Source organism: Carassius carassius, chromosome 36, assembly GCF_963082965.1.
Source record: "Carassius carassius chromosome 36, fCarCar2.1, whole genome shotgun sequence".
NCBI classification, from domain to species: Eukaryota; Metazoa; Chordata; class Actinopteri; order Cypriniformes; family Cyprinidae; genus Carassius; species Carassius carassius.
Genome location: NC_081790.1, coordinates 24,437,195 through 24,460,983, shown reverse-complemented (window position 1 = coordinate 24,460,983; position 23,789 = coordinate 24,437,195). Strand labels below are relative to the sequence as shown.

At 41.8% G+C, this 23,789-nt stretch overlaps 1 protein-coding gene across 2 annotated transcripts; it reads left to right on the top strand.

The window, feature by feature from the left end:
- Positions 1-1,089: 1,089 nt before the first annotated feature.
- Positions 1,090-20,348, top strand: LOC132117462 (cation channel sperm-associated auxiliary subunit gamma-like). 2 transcript variants are annotated; one of them, XM_059526760.1, is made up of 23 exons: positions 1,090-1,142; positions 3,486-3,680; positions 3,807-3,854; positions 4,081-4,228; positions 4,325-4,451; positions 4,552-4,624; positions 4,755-4,910; positions 4,997-5,162; positions 6,082-6,219; positions 6,349-6,447; positions 6,606-6,725; positions 7,853-7,912; positions 8,104-8,215; positions 8,296-8,410; positions 8,518-8,661; positions 8,804-8,874; positions 9,005-9,212; positions 18,608-18,676; positions 18,863-19,025; positions 19,413-19,525; positions 19,630-19,710; positions 19,840-19,896; positions 19,989-20,348. In XM_059526760.1, the coding sequence occupies exons 2-23, from the start codon at positions 3,498-3,500 to the stop codon at positions 20,226-20,228; spliced, it is 2,691 nt and encodes an 896-aa protein (XP_059382743.1). In that variant the 5' UTR covers positions 1,090-1,142; positions 3,486-3,497; the 3' UTR covers positions 20,229-20,348. The 2 variants fall into 2 exon arrangements, with proteins under 2 accessions (XP_059382743.1, XP_059382744.1); XM_059526761.1 differs by lacking the exons at positions 1,090-1,142; positions 3,486-3,680; positions 3,807-3,854 and having other exon boundaries at positions 4,079-4,194.
- Positions 20,349-23,789: the final 3,441 nt, after the last annotated feature.

Here is a 23,789-nt window from a genome sequence, read left to right as displayed (position 1 = left end):
TAATATGAAGTGGGAGGGAGTTCCAGAGTTTAGGAGCTATTACAGAAAAAGCTCTGTCCCCTCTGGTTTTAAGACGTGTCTTGGGGATAGCAAGTAGCTGTTGGGTTGTAGACCTGAGTGGTCGGGCGGCAGAGTAAGTAGACAAAAGCTCAGAAATATACAAAGGGGCTTGTCCTTGTAGAGCTTTAAAAACGAAAAGTAAGATTTTAAAATCGATTCTGAATTTCACTGGTAACCAGTGGAGCTCAGCCAAAACTGGGTTTATGTGCTCACACTTTTTGGTGCCTGTGAGGAGTCTTGCAGCAGCATTCTGGACTAACTGAAGTCTATTTAAATTATGTTTGGTTAGACCTGTGTACAGAGAATGACAGTAGTCTAAGCGTGAGGAAACAAAAGCATGAATTACGGTTTCAAGATCTTTCTTGGATAAAAAGTGCTTCAGCTTAGCTACTGTTCTAAGCTGATAAAAACTACCTTTAACAACAGAGCTAACTTGTTTATTAAAATTAACTTACAATGTATATATATATATATATATATATATATATATATATATATATATATATATATATAAAACTTTAAATATGTAATCAGAACTTACAATGCTGATGTCATCAGAGTCTGTGCAAGGGGTCTATATGGCAGAAAGGAAACATTTAATGTGGTGCATTTATGCAGTGCTTTTCACCTGCAGAGAAATATATAGCAAGATGATATGATACAATAATATATGATACATATTTTGTGTAGGCTATGTTAGTTATATTAATATTATAATTAATCACTATTGAATAATAAGATTTATGTAAAATACAAAACCATTTTTACACCTTTTGTTAAACACATTTTAATTGGATTTTGCTCATGTTTGGCTTTGATATAAAGTAGTTGTTAATGGCTATATAGATGTGATTTCTCTTAAAGTGTTTTTTTTTATTAACATTATTCTGAAAAATTTCATATGCTACCTATTTAAGAAATAATCAGTATCGAATAAAAAATGTAAAAAAAAAATAATATAAAATAAAATAAAAGGTTTGGTAACGCCCATCATGCTCCAAGCTCTCGCGTGATCTATGATGTCATCAGATCACCTGTCACTCAGGATTCAGCCAGTCTGCTCGGCATTTGAAATTTCAGAGGTAATTCTTAAAATTCGTGAAATTCTTCAAAACTGTGGTGAATTAGCTAATTGTTCATAAACTGTTGTTATTTAATCGTCAGTGTTGCAGACGATACCTATACAAATGATAAACGATTTTAACGGCCGACTAGTCTCCTCACAGCATACTATGAATAATGTTACAAAAATACCGTTGTAAACTGTAACGTTAATATTGTCTATGTTTCAAATGCTTAAGTCTTAAATAGTAATGTAAACAAAGATTTTTGTAGTTTAAGCTATAGCTCATGGTCGTTTGATTGACATTTACACTGGCTGAGTACAGTTTTCGATACTAAAAACGTTATTTTAAAATCTTTAACGTTACTTATTATGAAAAGTATCGCGTTGTCACACAGGTTTAGCTGCCAGCGCGCGACCCTTGAGAAGCGTCCACCCTTTTGGGGACATTCTAAAACGCTTAACATGAAAAACGCTTTACGTGGTTTAATGTACTAATACAGTGATATTAACAGACCAAACTCACGAAACATCATACTAATAAAGTATACTATCTACAAAAATCAGATGAACCCTGAATATGAATGCAACGCGTTTAATAACACATTAAGCATTTTCCTCCCATAGAAAACCATCATAAGGCTTAACTTGTTATTAAACGAGTTCCATTCATATTCAGGGATCATCTGATTTTTTGTACATAGTATACTTTATTAGTATGATGTTTAGTGAGTTTGGATTTTTTAAATCACTGTCTTAGTAACGTTACATTAAGCCACGTTAAGCGTTTTCTTAAAACGGTTTTCCATGGGAGGAAAAGGCTTAACGTGTTATTAAACGACTTGCACTCATATTCAGGGCTCATCTGATTTTTAGTATACTTTATTAGTATCATGTTTAGAGAGTTTGGTCTGTTAATATCACTGTCTTAGTACATTAAGCCATGTTAAGCCATTTTGGCACTAAAACATTAATCTCTAAACCAGGGGCGATTCCAAGATTTTCATTTTAGGTGGCTTCAGCCCCCAATTAGGTGTGTGTGTGTGTGTGTGTGCACTAATGAAAATGGAAGCATCTTTTTATAAAGTATTTTCGTTCATATGTGCTTCATTTTCACTGGAGGAAACCTGAGATGTGATGAGGGGTGAACGCAGCGGAAACTTAGGCTAGAGTAAGTTAGATGGGTAATCGATTGCTCCCCCATGATATTTTGTAAACTGTATTTATGACAAAGAACTGCACAGATGCAGGTATTATAAAACGCTTTCTCTGGTGGTCATTAATTATGCCTGAAATAAATATCAAATCATTATTTACGTTGATTACGTTGATGTTGCATTTAACTTACTGTGAACTGATATGCCGAAAACAGTGATCAGTGATTTTTCTTCTATTTCATTCCTTTTACTTATGTCAACTGCACTAGGATCACTGTGTTTAGCTGTCTAAATAAGTTTTTTGACTGTCAGACACATTCACAGCATTTTAAGCTAAGATTACCAATCTCTTGATATAGTTCTTCTAAAATGATCAGTCAGCTGTAAGGCTGGTATTGATCTAGATTTCACGACTCAGTTAACTCTTAAAGGGTTAGTTCACCCAAATATTTAAATTATGCAACCCTCTACATTGCGAGTAAATCACTTGCATATGCGACTAAATTTTACTCTGGACGACTAAATGATGTCTATTGTTAGCCATTGGCTAATAAAGTCTTAGATTTTACTCGCTAGTGTGTGTGTTCGAGGCTATTATATGTTTAGCACATATATTTTTTCATTCGGTATACACACTGACTGAGCGCTTCAGAGTTTCGCTCTCCATCAAGCGATCTGTAGGCCTACTTTTTAAATTAATCTCAAAGGACGCACAGCGCACCTGTATTCGACACTCGACACACTTCGACACTCTGTAAACTCCAGGTCTGTTGTGAGTGCATTCACAACACTGCAGTGATGCTGCTGACGTGTTATCTTTGTTATTGGGCGCACCAGAAAACACGTCAGCAGCATCGTGAACGCACTCACAACAGACCCGGAAGAGAAGACAATGCTGAATAAAGTTGTAACTTTTGTTATTGTTGGACCAAAATGTATTTTCAATGCTTAAACAAATTCTAACTGACCCTCTGATGTCACATGGACTACTTTGATGATGTTTTTATTGCCTTTCTGGACATGGACAGTATACCGTACATACATTTTCAATGGAGGGACAGAAAGCTCTCGGACTAAATCTAAAATATCTTAAACTGTGTTCCGAGGATGAACGGAGGTCTCACGGGTTTGGAACGACATGAGGGAGAGTCATTAATGACATCATTTTAATATTTGGGTGAACTAACCCTTTAAATCAATTCCAGTCTGTTTCAGAAATGGCTCAGATTGTGATTGTGCTGCTTGCACTATCAGTGCTTGGTTTTATACCATCTCGCGCTGGAGAGTGTGAGTGGGACATGAGGCTGTGTAAAACCGAACCTGTTTCCACTGGAATGTGCAGTCTCGGAACTGGTGGCATGGATGTGCAAGATCTGGACCCTATGGAAATGCAAAAAAATGTAAGCAGTTGATATGATCCAAAATATACAGTGTGCCCATTAACATAAAATAAATCTTAATTTATTTATTGTGTAGTGAATGTTGTGTGTGCATTAAGTGTCATTTTATTCTGTTGTGTCTCACAGATGGGATTTCCATATTACCTGAAGCTAGACCTGCTGTGTGGCTTTAAGGTAGTACATTCCATTCCTATTTAGAGGTCTGATATATCGAGTTTTTGAAATAGATAGCACTTGTAGAACTTGTTTTTGGAACTGTTAGTTATCTGTCAAATTTAGGCAAAAGTTAGAAGCACACATCAAGCAAGAAAAATAAGTTAAAATCAAAAAAAAAATCAATTATCCAAACCTGATGTGCAGTAGTGTATATTAGTATTTTTATATTTATTGGGTGTCTCAGGAGTTTTCAAGCAGAGCCATGCTGGAGGACTCAATGACTGGGTTGACTCCAAAAGCGGTTGTTATGTTCCAAGAACTCACACACCCCACTCACTTCAAACCGCAGAGACTTGAGGTGGAGCTGTCAGTTGTTTCACTATCGGACAATGGTGTGTGTGTGTGAGTAACATTTCAGCACTTAGTAATGGTTGTGAATTAAAGACATTTATTTGTGTTGGTGGTTTTGCTGGTGTGTGTTTGTTTAGCTACCTGTGGAAGTGAGATGTGCGAGTTTAGCTGGTACGCCCCAATGCCCATCATCAGTGGGTCAGTGGTGCAACGGGTTAAGGTAAAATCCATTGAAATGAGTTCTCAGCAACTGCATGAGAAAAGGTGGGTGTATATTTACATATATCTGTTTGTTTTAATACATTATTGTCTACATATAATAATAACCTAAGTCTGATTCTGTGATGGTGAAAACTACGGGCAGTTTTGCCCTAAATGTAAACGGCTACATGGTCACTACAGAGAAGGGAGAGACTGAAGCATCCTTTGGCACTGAGGTGCGGTCAAAGAGCTGATGTACAGTGTACATCAATATCACGAGCAAATGATATAATGGAAAATATGATTTAAAGAATTGTACTAAAGTTTTGCCCTCATTTATTTGCATGTGGTGGTTTTTGTGAATAGATACGAGCTTTAGAAGACGTGCTGAGAGTTGGTAGTCCTTCCCGTCCACTCTGGTCTGTAGTGGACCATGCTCCTGTTCTCTTGTTGCCAGGAATAGCAAACTTGACAGCTGTTCTCATGACTGCTACTGAGTTCCAGCATACATCCCTCATAGAGGTTGTCCATCAACTGGCACTGCATCCATAACATTTGCATATACAGCCAGTGCCAATCTTTGAATTAATTTAAATGTGCATGTATAGGTGAGTCTAAAGAGCTCATCAGGCTCTTGGGAGTGTCTACAGGTGGAGTCTTCTATGATTCAAGAAACTTTATCTACAGAGAGCTCACTATTTGTCATACACAATCAAGAACTTTACCGTTTCCTAGGAAACTATTCTCTTCTTCCCCTCAGAGTGCCACCATCAGGTACAAGAGAATTTATCTGGGTGTTCTAAATTTGATTTATTTTAGAGCACTGGTGATATATTTGTATGTATAAATCTGTATATACTCTTATGAGAGTTCAGCAAAGACCAGATTTTAAGCTTTTAATGGAGGTTGAATGGAAAAGAATGATAAAAGGGCTTATTTTCTTATTCATAAACACATTTAAGAGCAGTATTTTATTCTGTGAGAATGCAAAACTTAGACAGTATTTTATATTTTTTATTATAAATTAGTCATCCTAGTACATAATTATTTTTCACGTTCATAATCTTTAATCAGAAACATAAGCCTCAGGGCTGGGCTGTTATCCATCATGTCACTCACATGAGATCTCAGCAGTTATTTTCAAAAGGTACATGCTGGGGTATGTGTACAGTGTGTGACACAAATTTTATTATCAGGACAGCACACGTGTCACTGAATGTGCACAGCCCAATTTTTCTAATTGCAAACAATAACAATCTATTCAATTCCAGTTAGACAAAATCAAGTCCTGCCCTACATTTTTTTTTCTCCTTCAAGAAGCTATTTCACTTGAATATACGTCTCAAAAAATAAAAAGAGAGAGAGTATCACATTGCCATTGATTTGGCATTCAATAAAAGCATTTATGTTCTGTAATATGATGCATTTCAAAGCGAAAACTGAGTATTCAATTGCAAATAATGAAGAGAGGAATTTTGTATATTGGGAAGTGTAGGCTCTTGTTTTTTTTATGATTTTTTATTTTATTGTATGGTAGAATAATCTGATTACTACATATTTAATTAAATAGTTTGAAAATATTTTTTTTCTTTTAGAATAATAGAGGGGATGCACAATAATGTAAGGGATATTTATTGAAAGGGTAATTTAGTTTTTATGTCTTTATTGACTCTGAAACATCTCTTTTTCATAGATGCATGGGTAAAGGTATTAAGTGCAGTCTGTGTGTCTGGTTTGGTACCAGTGAGTATTCCTCATCATGGTAGAGAGTACTTCTATGTTCTTGGGGGAGGCTTGCAGAGTGGAACCCTGTACCGTGCAGAGGTTTACGGTCAGATACTGAACTATTTCACTCTTTTTGATACAACTTTTCCCTCCAATATAATTTTGATTAGGCAATATATCAAATGATATCCCTCATCCTGCCTGCATTCATAAGCTATCTAATTTTCTCCACCAGAAGGTGATGTTACATTTACAGAGTTGTTGGATTCTGTTGGCTTCACCGCTTGCGAGATTGTGGCATTTTACAAAAACCTTAAAAGAAGCACTGTGAATGGTGAGTGTATTGTTATCAAATGCATTAACCTAAATCTATACATTACTTTTTCTTTTCTGGTTGATTGATTGTCATATAGATCATATGAGGTCAATTCCTGATGTGTTAACTGTTTAATTATACGGATGTAATTATACTGATGTGGTCTTCTTCTCCAGACTCCAGTTGCCAGGTGCGCTCAGCGGCCCAGAATGCCCAGACCGATGTAACTGACATCATACTAGTAGAGCTGCTTCTCCATGAAGATCAAGAGCATTCTTACATACTGCTCACTTTCGGTACTACACTGCTGTTACATTACATACAAACAGGAGTTGGTAGCCTAATGATTTTACTTCTTTAATAAACATCACATTAATATAATATATGCAGTTTTCTTAGCCTTAACCCTGCAGTGACCCGAGGTATTTAATCTTTCCCATTAGCATACTGTAACATTGGAGAATAGCTCATATGACTATAAGATTATACTTGTTTACTGTAAGCATTTTAAAGACAAATGATTGAACTTCCTATTCAAAGCAGAAGATCGTTAAATAGGAGCAGAGGCTGTTTGTCTGAGGTGGCCATGTTTTAACGAATCGAAATCATGTTTATCCATGCTCAGCTCAGGGAAGGGACATAATTCATTTTTTTGGAAGACACGCAGATAATTTTACTTGATTTCTGCTCATTTGCAGAATGCTCCTTCCTTGTATGGATATGAATCCGAAAATGCCATTATTTAAGCACAGTACATTAACAGTGAAAGATGGCCCCTGGGGCAAGATGACCGCCTCCACCTCAGTTTTTTTTTTTTCAGTCATAAATGACACAAAATCTCATCTCAACACATTTAGTGTATGGCTTCGCTCTTCTTAATTTTTCCATTTCTTCTTTCCATTTGTAAGATTTAGTCAGTTGAAAAAGTTTTTTAGTTAATTGATCTGATTTTTGTGATGATGATGACAGTGTAACGTGTTGAATTTCAAAGCGTTTTATCTATTTGTTAATGAGGGATTTGTTAATGACACTAGTCCATATTGTGACTTGATTTAACTGTACTGACCTACTTCAGATTTATTCATCCACAACTTGATAAATATAACAGGCATCATACTAGTAGAACTGCTTTCCCATCAAGGCTGAGAGCATTCTTTCATACTGCTCACTGTGACATTTTCTGTGACATTCCACATTATACAGTAAACTCCATTTTTATTAATGGATTCTGTGATTTTGCTTGCATTTTCCAAATCATGGAAATAATAGGGTGCTGAATATATTTAAATATGTTACAATTTAAAAGTAAATGCATGTTGTTTTTAAGGAAGGCATCTTCCCCCATCTCGTCCTATTATTGAGAACTCTGTTCACAAATCTGTCTCAATCAGGAATGGATTTGACTGGTTTTGTTTCCTCACAGATGGTGATTTCCAGATGAATGAGATTTTACCTGGGTTCATCCTTTATAGTCAGAGGCAATGTGAGCACATTCACATTTTTATGTGTCTGACCTATCGTGCATATGTAGATTCAATGATGTAAGTCTGTTTTGTGTGTGTGTGTGTGTGTGTGTGTGTGTTCAAATTAGACAGAATGTATGTTTTGCAGGTATTTTATCATTTTAATAAAATGTGTTTACAGTAATTGTGTGTGTGTATGTGTGTGTAACAGGGCACCAAGAGAGAAGTTCTTTGAACCTGAAATTCAATGGAATGACACTTAACCCCAGCACTGGAATTCTATACATCTGGGGAAACTCACTCATCTTTTCTTATATTCTTACGTACGTGCACACATGTGCATTGACACTGAAACATGCATTTACAAAATTATGTTAACATGTTTTTGTGTGTGTTTGTTGAGTTGGGAGGATGAACAGAGTTTTTGGCACGACTGCGGATTTCTTAGTGACCAGATGATAAAATATTTCACTCTTTCTTATGATGGAACATTTGTCTTTGTTACTGAACAGGAGGAGGTGTGTATATTATTTTGAAACAAGAATCTATCCATTCATATCAAGAAACAAAAGCAATAAACAAGTTCTTAATTACAAATGTTCATTTCTTGTGTTTCTCCCTGAAGCTGTGGTGGGGTCAAGAAAGAACAGATTCTGTGTTTCGTTTGCGACCATCTCAGGGCTGGAGTGAGTTGTCCCATCTACAAGCTATTTCTGGTGATCACAGCACACTCACAGTGTTTTATGATGGAGATAAAGAGTTACAAGAGGTGTGTGCAAGCACACTCATAAACAGAAAATACCCCCTGGAACAGGTCTACAATATGAAAAAGGTTGATGAATAATAACACTATGACTACGCGTACATGTATGCTTGTGTTTGTATGTGTGTTTGTCTGTATGAGTGTGCAGGTGCTGTACACAGTTGACTTGGATGGGAAAGGCACTGTTCTGAAGAGGAAAATCCCAGTGGTCGAGATTTTGTATGACAGTCATTTTGTTTAGCTTATTTTTGAGTGAATGAGCATTTTTTTTAATTTTTATAATATTGTAATTTTTTTATTTAGATTTTCTAACCTCTTAATCTGATGCATCTCTCTCTTTTCCGCATAGGTCATTTATTCATCTGCCAATCCTGTCCACATGTCCCTTTGACCTAGAGTACAGTGTCCCTCATATAGAGAGCTTTAACCGATTACAGCGGTACTCAGTCAACCCCCAACTAGTGATGTCTTCCTCTGAATTACACACCACACATTCATTGGCTCTGTACCAGGGCCTTGTCTACCACCTGCTGCAGTTGCATGCACAATACCTCATGGTATTAATAATGTCCACTCACTATAAATCAGGCATATATTTCAGTCCTTCCAGGATTTTGCGATTTTACGATTGCTGAATTTAGCACAAAATCAAGCAAACTCCTTGGTTTGGCAATGCGCATTCAGTCAAAGAAAGGCCTTGCGTTCTCATCAGGACCAATTTACAAGAGCTACATTGGATAAACAAACCGAGAGCGGAACGAATCCGCACTACTAGTTCGAGCTGCGCAGACCGTTTATCTGCTCGAGCCGGAGCCGCGGGCTGATCTCGATCACGCGACACAGTTATACACAGCGCCGGGAGATACAGTGTGAAGAAAGCAGTCAAATTCACCACAGAATCAACATCTCTGTGAAATCTTGTGAGAAGCATTCAAATTCAGCCAAGAATCTGTTAAAGGTGATATCAGAACAAATGCCACTGATGTGGAAACCAGGAAAAACATTGTTCAGTAAGCACAAAATCTCCACCATTGACCATGGATTTAACAGTAAACTACAGGGACAACATGTGGCAGAGTGATTTTAAATGCTTCACACAACTTTTCCCAGCACTTCAATGCTTTAAGTATTACCGAATTTGAAAGTTATTTTTAATGTGAAGATATTTGTTCATCCTTAATAGGTATCCCCCTTGTATAAAACGTACTCGGTTACTAAACGTAACCTCAGTTCTCTCTAGAAGAGCGAACGAGTACTGCGTCTTAGCTAAGATGCTACGGGAAAAGTCTCTTTTCACGAAATACTGAAGCAAAAAATTATCCTTAATGTTGTATTTTTGTAAAGCGCATTTGCAGCAGTACACAGCCATAGGCGAGACGGCTCGTCCGCTCATTGGCTTGTTCTGCGGCAACTGCACAGCCTATCGAGCGCAGGCTGATGCAACATCAGACCAATAAGGGCGCTTCGCGTCCTTCTTGCCACTTCCCGCCGAAATGGGTGTGGCCCAACCTATAAAAGGAACTCGAAAAGGCTGACTCACCTGATTTATTTCATCGCCGAAGCGAACCAGAGTGAATCGTGCGCACGGCAGAGAACGCAGTACTCGTTCGCTCTTCTAGAGAGAACCGAGGTTACGTTTAGTAACCGAGTACGTTCTCTTACGAGAGCTCTCTCGTACTGCGTCTTAGCTAAGACGCTACGGGAACCCAATGTAAAACGCCGTGCGCGCAGGGATCACACACCAATAAACCTGAAGCAACGCCCAGGATTTACAGTGCACCGTCACCTGAGGGACTCACAGAAAGTCCAGGACAGAAAAGGGGGAAAGCCCTCCATCCCATATCTAGCAGCATCCGTAGATGCGGCAATATGACATCACACAGCCGAGGCAAGGCCTGACCAATGTGGCAATGCAGGTCTTACGCAATACTGCCCATATAACAGTCGGCAGCACATAGCGCTCATGAACTCAGAATTCCCTCAGGGCCCTGATTCGACTATACCGACAGCAGCCTTGCTTGCAAGGCGGGAACCTCCAGGTTATAGAACCTGATAAATGTAGACGGCGAGGCCCAACCTGCCGCCATACATATATCCTGCAAGGAGATCCCAGTAGACCACGCCCACGACGAGGCGACGCCTCTTGTGGAGTGTGCTCTGACGCCCAACGGGCACTGCAGGCCCCTGGAAGCGTAAGCTAACGCTATGACGTCAACTATCCATTTGGATAGAGTCTGTCTCGAAACAGCCATTCCCTTGGAATGTCCACCGAACGAGACAAACAGCTGCACCGTCTGCCGAAAGGCAGCAGAGCGAGACACATAAGCTCTGAAAACCTTGACAGGGAAAAGAAGACTCGAGTCTCTATCCTCTCCTGACACCGGCAGGGCAGACAAGGCAATAACCTGAGCCCGAAACGGCGTGTTGAGGGATTTCGGCACATAACCGTGCCTAGGTTTGAGTATGACCCTTGAGTCATTAGGCCCAAACTCCAAGCACGACTGGCTCACCGAGAGCGCGTGCAGATCACCCACACGCTTCACTGAAGCGAGAGCCAACAAAAATACTGTCTTGAACGACAGGTGCTGAAGGCTAACTGATTGGATAGGCTCAAAAGGGGGACCCTTCATGGCCTCCAAAACCACCGCGAGGTTCCACATAGGGACTGATGGAGGTCTGGGAGGATTCAGCCTCCTAGCTCCTCTGAGGAAACGGATGACCAAATCATTCCGTCCTATTGACTGACCGAGCGCTGTTTCAGAAAACGCTGCGATGGCCGCCACATAAACTTTGAGCGTGGATGGGGCTCTGCCCTTACCCAACAGCTCCTGCAGGAAGGAGAGTACCTCCGTCACCTCACAACTAAGGGGTGAACATCCTCGAGCTGTGCACCAGCTGGAGAACACCGACCACTTCGAGGCATACAGACGTCGTGTCGATGGAGCTCTAGCCTGAGTGATGGTATTTAGCACTCCCACTGCGAGATCAGCGGGTAACCGTTGAGCGCCCACACATGGAGGGACCACAACTCCGGTTGAGGGTGCCAAATCGAGCCCCTGGCCTGCGAGAGGAGGTCCCTCCTCAACGGTGCCGGCCACGGGGCGACATCTGCTAACTGCATCAAATCTGGGAACCATGGTTGGTTCTTCCAAAGAGGTGCTACAAGCAGTATCGAACATCTCGTTTCTCTCACCCGTTCTATCACCTGCGGAAGGAGGGAGACGGGAGGGAAAGCATAAAGCGGGCAGCACGGCCATTCCCGTGACAGCGCGCTTTCGTTCTTGGAAAAGAACGCGGGGCAGTGAGCGCTTTCGTGGGACGCGAAGAGGTCCACCTTCGCCCTGCCAAATCTCTCCCACAACAGCCGGACTGTTTGCGGGTGTAGAGACCATTCGCCCGTAGGAACATTGCCTCTGGACAGCCTGTCTGGACCCAGATTCTGTAGCCCAGGCACATGCACTGCCCTCAGCGAACGCACGTTGCGCTGAGCCCAAACCAGGAGGCGTTCCGCTAGCCTGTACAGGCCCGAGACCGCCCTGGCGATTTATGTAGGACACCACAGACATGTTGTCCGAACGGACTAAGACGTGGTGATCCTTGATTTGGGGACAAAAGCGCATCAGCGCGTTCTCCACTGCCAGCATTTCCAGACAGTTGATATGAAAGAGCTTTTCCCGTTCTGACCATAGTTCAAAGGACGGTCTGCCCTCGAGCAGCGCTCCCCATCCTGAAGTGGAGGCGTCCGTCGACACCATCTTCACATTCGGGGAAGTCCCCAGGCTTACACCTGATCGGTACCAACGGTTCGCTGTCCAAGGTGCCAGAGCCGTGACACAGCTCTGATTGACCTTGAAATGCAGCCGGCCAGACGCCCACGCTCTGCGCGGCACCCGTGCCTTCAGCCAGAACTGCAGGGGGCGCATGCGGAGCAGGCCCAGCTGCAGAGCCGGAGATGCTGAGGCCATGAGGCCCAGCATCCTCTGACAGTGTTTGAGCGACACGGTCGCGCCGCAGCGGAAAGAACTCGCTGCGCGCTGAATGCCCATCACGCGCTGTGGTGACAGCTGCGCCGTCATGGAACACGAGTTCAGAACTATACCCAGAAACAGAATCGTCTGACTGGGGTTCAGCAAACTCTTCGCCCAATTGACACTGAGGCCGAGCTTCTCGAGGTGATAGAGCAAAACGGCCCTGTGGCCCACGAGCTCTGCTCGTGATCGGGCCAGAACCAGCCAGTCATCCAAATAATTCAGCACTCGCATGCCTCTGAGTCTGAGAGGAGCGAACGCTGCATCCATGCATCTCGTAAACGTACGAGGAGCCACGGACAAGCCGAACGGCAGGACTGTAAACTGGTATGCCTGGCCCTCGAAGGCGAATCTCAAATATCGCCTGTGGTTTGACGCTATCTGTATTTGAAAATACGCGTCCTTCAGATCTATTGACATGAACCAGTCCCCTCTGCGAATCTGCGCGAGGAGCTTCCTGGTCGTAAGCATTTTGAAACTTGTTCAGCTGTCTTAGATCCAGTATGGGCCTGAGACCCCCGTCTCTCTTGGGCACCAGAAAGTATCTGCTGTACAGCCCTCCCTCACTTTTAGCTTGAGACACAGGCTCTATAGCCCCTTTGCTCAACAGTTTTGATATTTCGGCCCGAAGTATGTGTGCTACTTCTGTTTTGACCGTAGTTTCGACGCGCGCTGAAAACCGCGGAGGGCGTCGAAAAAACTGTAGCGAGTAGGCTCTCTTTATAATGCCTAGCACCCAAACCGAAACCCCTGGAAGCGCTGACCATGCATCTGCATGAATGGCTAAGGGCTGGATGCGAAGCGCGCTCTGTTGACCGGGCAACGGCGGCGCTCAGGTGTGCTGCGCATTTGAGGCGGGGAGCGCGCTGATCACAGCGGGCAGATCGCTCCTCCTCGACCCCGTCTCGGTGCTTAACCGAATGGGGGAAGGCTGAGCAGGTCCCCTGGGACTCGATATGTTTGCGAGTAACTGTGGGCTGCATATGTGCACATTTACCACTTTCAACTCGCTGTCTGCTTGTGCAGAGCGCACATGCACGGGCCTCGGTTTTACAGAGGCCGCGCGCCGTATGTGACATAGTGTATGTGGGCACTGGGGAGTGGGCACGTATACTATGCGGCGCACTCGACCGATCTGTGTCGATCTTATGTGCGCGAGCCCTGTGTGCAGGGCTGTGCTTACATGTGGAGATGGGCACTGAGGAGTGGGCATCGACACCGCATTTATAGCACCATCGGCCGTGGCCGGACGAGCGTGCACGGGTTTCGTTTTTACAGAAACCACATGACGCGTGTGACATAGTAATTGTGGGCACTGAGGGGTGGGCACGCTTACTATGCGGCGCGCTCGACCGATCTGTGTCGATCTTATGTGCGCGAGCCCTGTGTGCAGGGCTGTGCTTACATGTGGAGATGGGCACTGAGGAGTGGGCATCGTCACCGCATTTATAGCACCATCGGCCGTGGCCGGACGAGCGTGCATGGGTTTCGTTTTTACAGACACCACATGACGTGTGTGACATAGTAATTGTGGGCACTGAGGGGTGGGCACGCTTACTATGCAGTGTGCGCGATCGACTTGAGTCGCTTTTATGGGCGCAGGCCCTGTGTGCAGGGCTGTGCTTACATGTGGAGATGGGCACTGAGGAGTGGGCATCGTCCTTACATTTATAGCACCATGGGCCTTGGCCGGAACACCAGAAAACACACTCTTTTCGTGAAACATCTGAGTAGCCGTGATAACGGCTTTTGTGTGCAGGCAAGCGGGCACTCGTGCAGGCTTGCGCATTGCAGAAGATACTGAGGCAGTCACAACTCTTGGAACTGCAACAGCGGCGCGCTTGGGTGAGAGCTCGGCCGCAGCGGAACTCGAACACCGGCGCTTTCCCAGCAGTGCTAGGATGCTTTCGGGGCTTCTGGCTTCACCGCAATCCTCTGCCGCGGCTCCCGCGGCGCGGGGCGACGGCTTGAAGAGCGAGAACGGGGTCCCGAGCTGCGTTGCTGACGCTGTCGCGATGAAGCAGTTGGAGGCGGTGGGTGTGGCTGAGAGCTCTGTGGGGCCGGCCTAGAGCGGCTAGCTGCAGAACCGGAGCGCTTCGGCAAGAAGTGGTTGAACGCCAGCGAAGCTTTCTGGGCCTCGGCGAATCTCTCCACAAACTCGTTGACAGATGATCCGAAGAGGCCAGCAGGAGTCAGCGGCGCGTCGAGGAATGCAGCGTGCTCAGATTCCTTGATGTCAGAAAGCATCAGCCACAAATGCCTCTCAGCCACCGTAGCGGAAGCCATAACCCGTCCCATGGCCTGTGCAGCGGACTTAGTAGCGCGGAGGGAGAGATCCGAAGCACTCCTCAGATCCGCGAGACAGATCGCTTCAGGTCCCATCTCATCCAGCTTGCGGAGGAGATCGCCCTGGAAAATCTGCAGCGTGGCCATGGTGTGTAGCGCAGACGCAGCCTGCCCAGCAGCAGAGAAGATCCGTGCGAGCAGCGATGACGTCATGCAGCAGGCTTTGGATGGCAACGCCGCCTTAGTCCGCCGTCCAGCAGAGGGCGGGCAAAGGTGCGCTGCTATAGCCTGTTCCACTGGCGGAAGTGACATGCTGGCGAAACAGATGAACGGATTCTCGCCGAAAATGGAGCGTTCCAAGCTTTCGCCACTTCTTCGTGAAGCTCAGGAAGAAAGGGTGCGTGCTTTGAGCTTGAAGAAGAACGCTCATCCGGGAGATAGCTACCATCCAGCCGGGAACGTGAAGGGGGCGCTGGTGCAGACCACTCGAGGCCGAGGCTCGCCGCAGCCAGCGCGAGCACTCGCATCAGCTCTTTATCGATATACCCCCGGTCTGCTGGGCCTCTGAGCAGAGGGCGCGAGATCCACGAAGCTCGCCCAACCCTCACTGCCCGAAGCAAGCAGAGAGCACGTGTCCTCTTCCTCCGACGCGGGCCTGAGATCCACTTCCTCGGATGACGCGTCGGCAGACAGCGGACGCTGAACATCGGGAAGCGATGCAGGGGAGGCCGGCGAGGCGGAGGGAATCGGCGAGCTCGGCCGAGCTGGAGGCGGTTCCGGTAGGAACGGCAGTGGAAGGCGGCGAGGCCAGCAGCTTCAGAATGGCTCATCCCGCTGATATGCTTCTCAGACGGCGCTTGCTTCCTCCGTGATCCAGCGATGCGTGAGCTTCGCTGAAGAGATGAAAAATCAGGTGAGTCAGCCTTTTCGAGCTCCTTTTATAGGTTGGGCCACACCTGTTTCGGCGGGAAGTGGCAAGAAGGGCGCGAAGTGCCCTTATTGGTCTGATGTTGCATCAGCCTGCGCTCGATAGGCTGTGCAGTTGCCGCAGAACAAGCCAATGAGCGGATGAGCCGTCTCGCCTATGGCTGTGTACTGCTGCAAATGCGCTTTACAAAAATACAAAATTAAGGATAATTTTTTGCTTCAGTATTTCGTGAAAAGAGACTTTTCCCGTAGCGTCTTAGCTAAGACGCAGTACGAGAGAGCTCTCTTAAGAGAACTGAAAGTTTTATAATGTAGGAAAGCAAACACTTATTTAAAAATAAAATATTAAATGACCACTAGTAGATGGCTGCAGAGAAGTACTTATAGGCCATTTCCACTCCCTAATATAGCCTTTATATTTTTGTATTTATTAAATTATATTTAGACATTATGAATGACAGTAATAAAAATACATTTTGCTAGACATCTGCTAAAGGTCCTGGAATCATCCTCTGTGTACTCCTATAAACATCTCAGAAGCAGTTTTACATGCATTCTAATAAATACCTATTTAACATCTGACAGGAAACATCTTAGAGATGTACTGCAGATGAACAAGCACTCTTAAAAATGCATCTTGCATATGTTAATGCAGAAATCAGATGTGTCTGAGATGTACATGTGTGTTTAGGGAGAGTGCTTTACTGTCAGGTGCTGGAGCCATCTTCTGTAGAACTTAATGGCACTGGTGCTGGTGTCGTTCTACAGCCCTACAGTGGTTCTCGAAGTCAGAAAAGTCATAACAGTGTTAGAAGAATGTTCTCTGTTGTATATTTTCTCTGCAAAACAATAAGAAATGCAGCAAATTTAATTGCAAATTTTGAAAAAAGCCGCAGCAAAATCAGTCATTTTGATCGCAAAAATCACAAAAATACAAAATTTTTGAAATCCTGGAGGGATTGATATTTATACACTGTATTTATATAAATTGTTATTGTAGATGTAGCTACTGCCTGTAAAAGCTGGTTTCAAAATAATGACTTATATTTTAACATTATCCTGTGGATATCACTTTCTGCTGCAGAGAAGATTTTAAAAGATACATCTTCATATACAGTTGCAATCAAAATTACTCAACCCCTCAGAGACTGCAGTACTTTACAAATACAAGCTTTTCTGAAGATCCAGGATAAAATAAAAATTGCATCTATAACAGTTCGCTGGCATATTAAAAGTGATATTGTCAATATATAATGTAATATTTTTGAGTTATAAGATTTTTTAATAATACTGCTATGTCATAATTATTCAACCCCTATTCAACATTGCTGTTTTTAAATCACTTATTTGCATGGTGGGGAATAAAACCGTCTCAAAACACAATTAAGCCTTTAGAAACTCTATTAAAAACAGAATTAGCTTGAGCTGTTACACAAACAGTTAGCCCATGCATATGTTGAGTAGCAAAAATGTCAACAGAGATCTCACAAAAGCTAAAGAGAATAAATATTGTATTACTTTAGAAAGGCTAAGGCTATATGAAGATTTCCAAGACATTGAAAGTTCCTAGAGACACAGCTCTCAGCCTTATTCCTTAGCTTAAAGTGTGTTTTACCAGAAAACCTTTGAGGTTGTTGAAGAAAAAGCACAATATCATAAAATGTTTAATTAGAGCAACTGAGAAAAACCTGCAATGTACAGCCAAAGACTTGCAAGATGACCCGATGAAAGGAGGAAAACCATTTCAATGCAGTGTGTAAGAAGAACACTAGACAAGTATGGCCTTCAGGTTGAGACATCTTGCAGAATACCACTCTTGATCAAGAAAGAACAAAGGGCCAACTTGAACTTGATAAAATTCATTTGTGTAGACCTGTGGAGCTCTGGAGGAATGTTTTATGGAGTGATCAGCGGTATGTCTGCTGCAAAACAGGCAAAGCTCATAAGCAGAAGAACACCATCTCCATCGTCAAACTTGGAGGTGGATCAGTCCTGTTATGGGGTTTCTTAACTAGCAGGAAGTGGAAATCATGACTGTATGAAGGACATCATGGATTCTTTGAGGTATCAGGCCATTTTGACAAGAATTGGGTTGCCTTTGGTGCAAAGACTGAAGCTGATGATCAATTGGCTTTCCTGCAGGACAGTCATCACAAAGTACACATCCAAATCTACTACTGCTTGGTTCAGGGATCAGTCATAGAATGTACTTGAGTGACCTGTTCAGTCTCCAGGCTTAATTCTCATTGCGAATATCTGGTTGAATTTGAAGAAAGCAGTAGCAATATGAAAACCCAAGATTATCAGTGATCTGGAAGCTTTTTCAGGTGAGGAATGGGCCAAGACTAGTAGAGAGGTGACAGAAGCTTCTAAACACTTACAGACAGCGTTTATTGGTGATTTTAAAGAATAAAAGATTCTGCACAAAGGGGGTTGAATAATTTTGAACATGAATGTTTAGAGCCAATTTGAATTTTATCATGATTCATCAATGTTCCATTCTCAGAATCATTTAAAAGTGTATTAACAAATTTTCTCTAATACTTTACTGATGCCTTTGTTGAATTGATTTCATAAAATGTTGTTCTCCACAGCAATATGTCTTGCAGGTCAAGGGGGTTGAATAATTTTGATTGAAACTGTACATATGCTGATCTTATGTAGTTACATTGTAGTGGAGTTTTATACTGTATTATTCCTTCCTTTTTTAGGTAATTGGAGATCCTAAAGAGAGCCCCATCTCACGCATTGTGGATTCATGCAGTGGTGTGCACTATAAGGTGACAGATTTCTTTTTTAATTCTATTGCAAATAAACAGTTTGCCATTAAACAGTTTTAAAATGTAAACAAAAATACAAGTTAGAACAAAAATACATATATGAATAGGTCAGATGCGAGTTATATCTTTCAGGCAACTGTCTAATAGAGATGTCATTTTACCATGTGAATTTTTGTTGTGTTTCAGGACTTTTGTTTGTACCTGTCATATAATAATGTGTCAGGTGTTACCACAGACAGCAAAGGAAACATAACGACAAGACTTCCAGATAGAGTTTACCTGGACAGAACAGCCTCATTCTCATTCTCTCTGTTTATAAGAGCCCATCAGCTCACTCTAGAGTCTATCGGTTAGGAATTGACATATATGCTTAATCGAATGCTGAATGATTTTTTTGTACATTTGTAATTAAATCAAAAAAATTGTTTAGACCGTCATTTTAGTTTGTTTTCTGCCTGTCACTTATTTCATGCATTCACAATTGTGCCAATATTTGTGAAGCAGAATGCTGTGAACAGCTTGTCCACTTATGCAGGAACACTTATTTGCTACATTTTCTTTTGGTGTTAACATTATTATACTTATAGAAAGTCACTGTAAGACTCAAATTGCTGTTTGTATTTTACTAACATTAACTGTATTTTATTTTTAAAAATTTTAAATCATTGTGAAGTACAAAAATGGGGATTCGTTTTATGTATTGACTGGCCTGCTAATAATATTTGTTTTGTTCCAGGAGAGCGTGCAGTAAATGACATTAGAATGTTTGCAACGGTTCCAAATTCTAAATATCTGAGGGTGACTCTCCAGAGATACGTGCAATTTAACTATGGAGGGGTCCTTTATAAGGCACTTAACCCTACCACATATTAACACCTAGCTATATCAGTTTGTACTATCATATATGGAGTGTTTGTTCATCTGTTACTCTGGTCTACTGCTCTGTTATCTAGGTGACGGTGACTGACAAAGGGATGGTTGAAGGCAAGGTGTATCCAGGAGAGAAACTTTTGCCTTTCAGCGTGTTGTTCAGGGTCAGAGTTAAAATATCACTGAAGAAAATGTACAGATTAAAACAATGCAAAAATTAATGATTGGCAATCAGATTTGATATTGTAGATGTACTGTATATCTATGGTTTGTGTTTATTTGTTAATTTTCAGATTGGCATTTCACCAAGACAGTGTTTTCAGCAGATTGACCGTGGGATGGTTCTCAGTGTAATGCGCATACATCTTCACTCTTTTACTCTGTTGTTCTCCTCTCCCTTTCTTACTCTTTGAGGCTCATTTTGTCATGTTCTCTCTCTCAGGGTCTACAGAATTTGCCTGTCTATATTGGTTGCCCTCCTGGTAACCGATTGGTGTTTGATGCCAGTACTACTCTGCTGGAGGCTGTACGGCTCAACAGAAGGAACTTCAGCTGTTTGAATCCAGACCCAGATACACCCTGTTTCTACTATAAAAACTGTAAGAACCTGCTGCCTGTCACACTTTCACTCCACGTGGACTTTTCTCAGTCAGCACTGTTTCCCTTGGTTTGTTTATTTTAGACCTTCATTAGTGTCAGATGTTCACTAGTACCTCATTTGTTTGTGTATTTTAAGTTCCACAGTTTCAGTTCTTGTTTGTCGGGTCTCATATCTATTATGTGTTGTGGTGCTTACTTCTCTGTTGGATTTACTCTCTTTGGATTATTAAAGACTGTCTATTCGTTTGAGTCTAGAATAGATAAGCAGCGTTTTTGTGGTAGTGTTTTTGTTTAGTGTCTTAGTGTCTCCGTCAATATAATGGGACATTAGGAACTACACAGACCACAGTGTGAGCAATCCCTTGCTGGCCACACTAATACCTCTTCCAACAGCAACCTAATTTTCCCAGGAGGTCTCCCATCCAGAAACTGACCAGGCTCAACCCTGCTTAGCTTCAGTGGGCAACTAGTCTTGGGCTGCAGAGTGATATGGCTGTGTTTGTTCCTGCAGTTTCTTGTCCAGTCCCCAGCCATTCCTGCCATCTAATCTTCGTCACCTCCCATTATACCCTTAGTGTGTATTCTCAATGGTGTGGCTACACCTCTGGACTACTGGGAGCAACCTTCTCTTGGGTGTGAGGAGCCCTTGGCTTCCACGCCTGTTCTCTTTCCTCCCTCAACTCCAGCATTCTGCAGGGTAATCGCTACAGCTCAGTTATGGCCGTCAGGGTCTTCGGTGTCACTCCACTACTTTGGCTCTTTGTTTGCGCGGTGGGCTCTATCTCCAGAAATCCACGGGGCACAGTCTTGGCTGTGGGCTGAACAGCTGCCATCATTATCTGCTCAAGGCTGTTCACTTTGATCATCACCACCTTGGATTTCCTTGTTCTGCCTCCTCCTGGTCATCCGTCCTCCTCCAGAGCCTCCTCCTGCATCTCTCTGCTTGTGTGTGCAATCCCTTTGAAAGCCCCTTTCACGATTCGCATGCTCCTGTTCACCATCCCTGCGCCACTCTTATCCTCCTTGTCTCTTTTTCTTCACAGCACAAGGACACACCTTCCAGGTGGGGGCATTCTTTCACACTTTTACCCTTCATGGACCTTTGTTTTCAGTCAGCACCATTTCTCTCACTCTTTTAGCTGTGCCCTATCAATCTTCTCATTTTTAACTAATTTGTTCAAGTTTTTATTTTTATTTTGTACTGTTCTCTAAGGTCCACTTATAATGTTATCAATATAAAAAAACACAATTTGTTAGAAATAGGCTATTTTCTGTCCTTTTTTTAATTACCTTCAGCAGAATTTTCTGTTTGAATAGGTGTGATGGATTGTAGACTCGGAAGTAAATGCCCACTGCTACTATTGGCTAACAGTTGTGAATGTTGACATCATATGTCCTTCACAGATGGACACTGAAGTGATTTAGGTTAAAAACACATAGCCCAAATACTCAAATCAGATTATCTGTTTAACAGACAAAGCAATAGTGATCACATAATAATAACAGTACTCACACTTGTGTGTTGCTACATTACTGTCGGGTCCAATATAGTCGGTACAACATCGTCTTTTAATCGTGTTTCGATATTTCTGAAAATGCAGTGTTGAATTGTGCGTTGTTTGTGTACAAATCCACGGTGAAATTAAGTGAACAAAGGACTAAGTTCTATTTTATGTTACAAGATCAAGGAAATTTTGGTTTCTCAGTTCATGACCCCTTTAAGTTCAACAGTTTCAGTTCTTGTTTGTTGGGTTTTGTATGTATTATATGTTGTGGTGCTTACTTCTTTGTTGGATTTACATTGTGTGGATTATTAATGACTGCTTATCAGCTTCTTCTTTGTATTTGTATATTCCACTCAAGTGTGACACTGCGAATAATGATTCAAGACAAATAACTTAATATGGATCTTTCTTTACATGACTCTTCATGGGATGTGATTTAAATGTTACATGATTTAAAATGTAATGTCACTTTCACTTCAGTGGTAAATTGCAAGTTACAAAAAATGCTGTAAAACCTTAACATTCTGGATTTCTGTATTGTCTATATATAACATCCATTAAAACAACATTATAGCCAGTCATGGGGGTCAGTTTTTTAAAACTGAGATAGAATCTTTGGCTGGGATACAACTATTTGAAAATATAGGATCTGAGGGTGCAAAAATATCTAAATATTGAGAAAATCGCCTTTAAAGTTGTCCAAATGAAGCTCTTAGCAGTGCATATTACTAATCAAAAATTACGTTTTGATATATTTACGGTAAAAAAAAAAGTTTTATTCATACAAATTATTGCTGACAACCCTCTACAGACACCTTGGCAATTGAATCGCCATTAGCTAGTAAATGTTTTAATTTACTCGCCAGACTGATATACTATATATATAAATGTTACGCCTCTTAATTCAGTAGAATTCAGATTATTATTATTATTATATATAAAAAGGGGAAAAAATGTACAATAATACTGAAAAGATAATAATAATAATAATAATAATCTAAATTCTACTAATAAGAACAGTAAAAAAAAATGCACTGTGGATAAACGAGCTGCTGGATTAATGAATATTAATCAGGTTGTGTCCGTTCATAGGAACTGATTTGTTGAAATCGAAACATTGACGATAATAACTGAGCACCAACCAATGAGATTGCCGTTTGTGCATTAGTTCCGCCCACTTCGAGCAGGTGAGAGAAAGTGACGCGAGTTGTGCGCCTTCAGAGTTTAAAGGGGTCATATGATGCTGCTAAAAATAACATTATTTTGTGTATTTGGTTTAATGGAATGTGTTTATGCGGTTTTAAGTAAAAAAAATAAATAAATTAAAAAAAAATTATTTTCCACATACTGTACATTATAAATTTTTCTCTATGCCCCACCTTCTGAAACGCATCGATTTTCACAAAGCTTATCGTGCTGAAAAGCGAGGTGTGCTGTGATTGGCCAGCCATCCAGCACGTTGTGATTGGCAGAAAGCCACAAGCATGTGATGGAAATGTTATACCTCTTAGCATATTGTGATGCATTGTCTTGCCAGAGCGACGAGACAAAAAACATAAAACCAATTATAAACATGATATAAACATGATTTCTAGTCGTGTTTTCTTTTGGAAGGCAAAAACATTGTTATTCAAATCTTCCCACATACTGACGTAGATATGTTGGGGCGTGTTAGAACAAGCCGTTTCAGGGGGTGTGGACGAGTCTCAACAACAATTTGAGACTTAAGTCTTTGCAACTTAACAGATCTTCTTTATTCACCAAGAGCTTGTAACGCTCCAAAGAGAAAGGAAAATTTGAAATCCCATCATATGACCCCTTTAAGGTACTCCAAATGGAGTGTTCGGTGAGTCAACATATATCTGAGCTAAACATATACTTAGCCTCCAACTCAAACACTGGCAAGTAAAATCTGATAATGTATTAACCATTGGCTAGTATTAGACATCATTTAGTCACCAGAGTGAAGATTTCGTCGCATATGTGAGTGATTTACTTGCAATGTAGTGGGTTGGCTGAGATGAAGAGATGCCGTTTGATAATCATATTTAACATCAACATAAGACAGCTTTACACAAAGTTTGAACCTATTTGATTAAACATTGTTTAGGTGAGTTAAATATTTATTTCAAGGTATT

Coding starts and splice junctions, on each gene's coding strand:
- LOC132117462 (XM_059526760.1), top strand. CDS start 3,498: ATGGCTCAGATTGTGATTGTGCTGCTTGCACTATCAGTGCTTGGTTTT. Junction 4,229..4,324: donor TGTTTCACTATCGGACAATG/GTGTGTGTGTGT, acceptor GTGTTTGTTTAG/CTACCTGTGGAAGTGAGATG. Junction 8,216..8,295: donor ATCTTTTCTTATATTCTTAC/GTACGTGCACAC, acceptor GTGTTTGTTGAG/TTGGGAGGATGAACAGAGTT.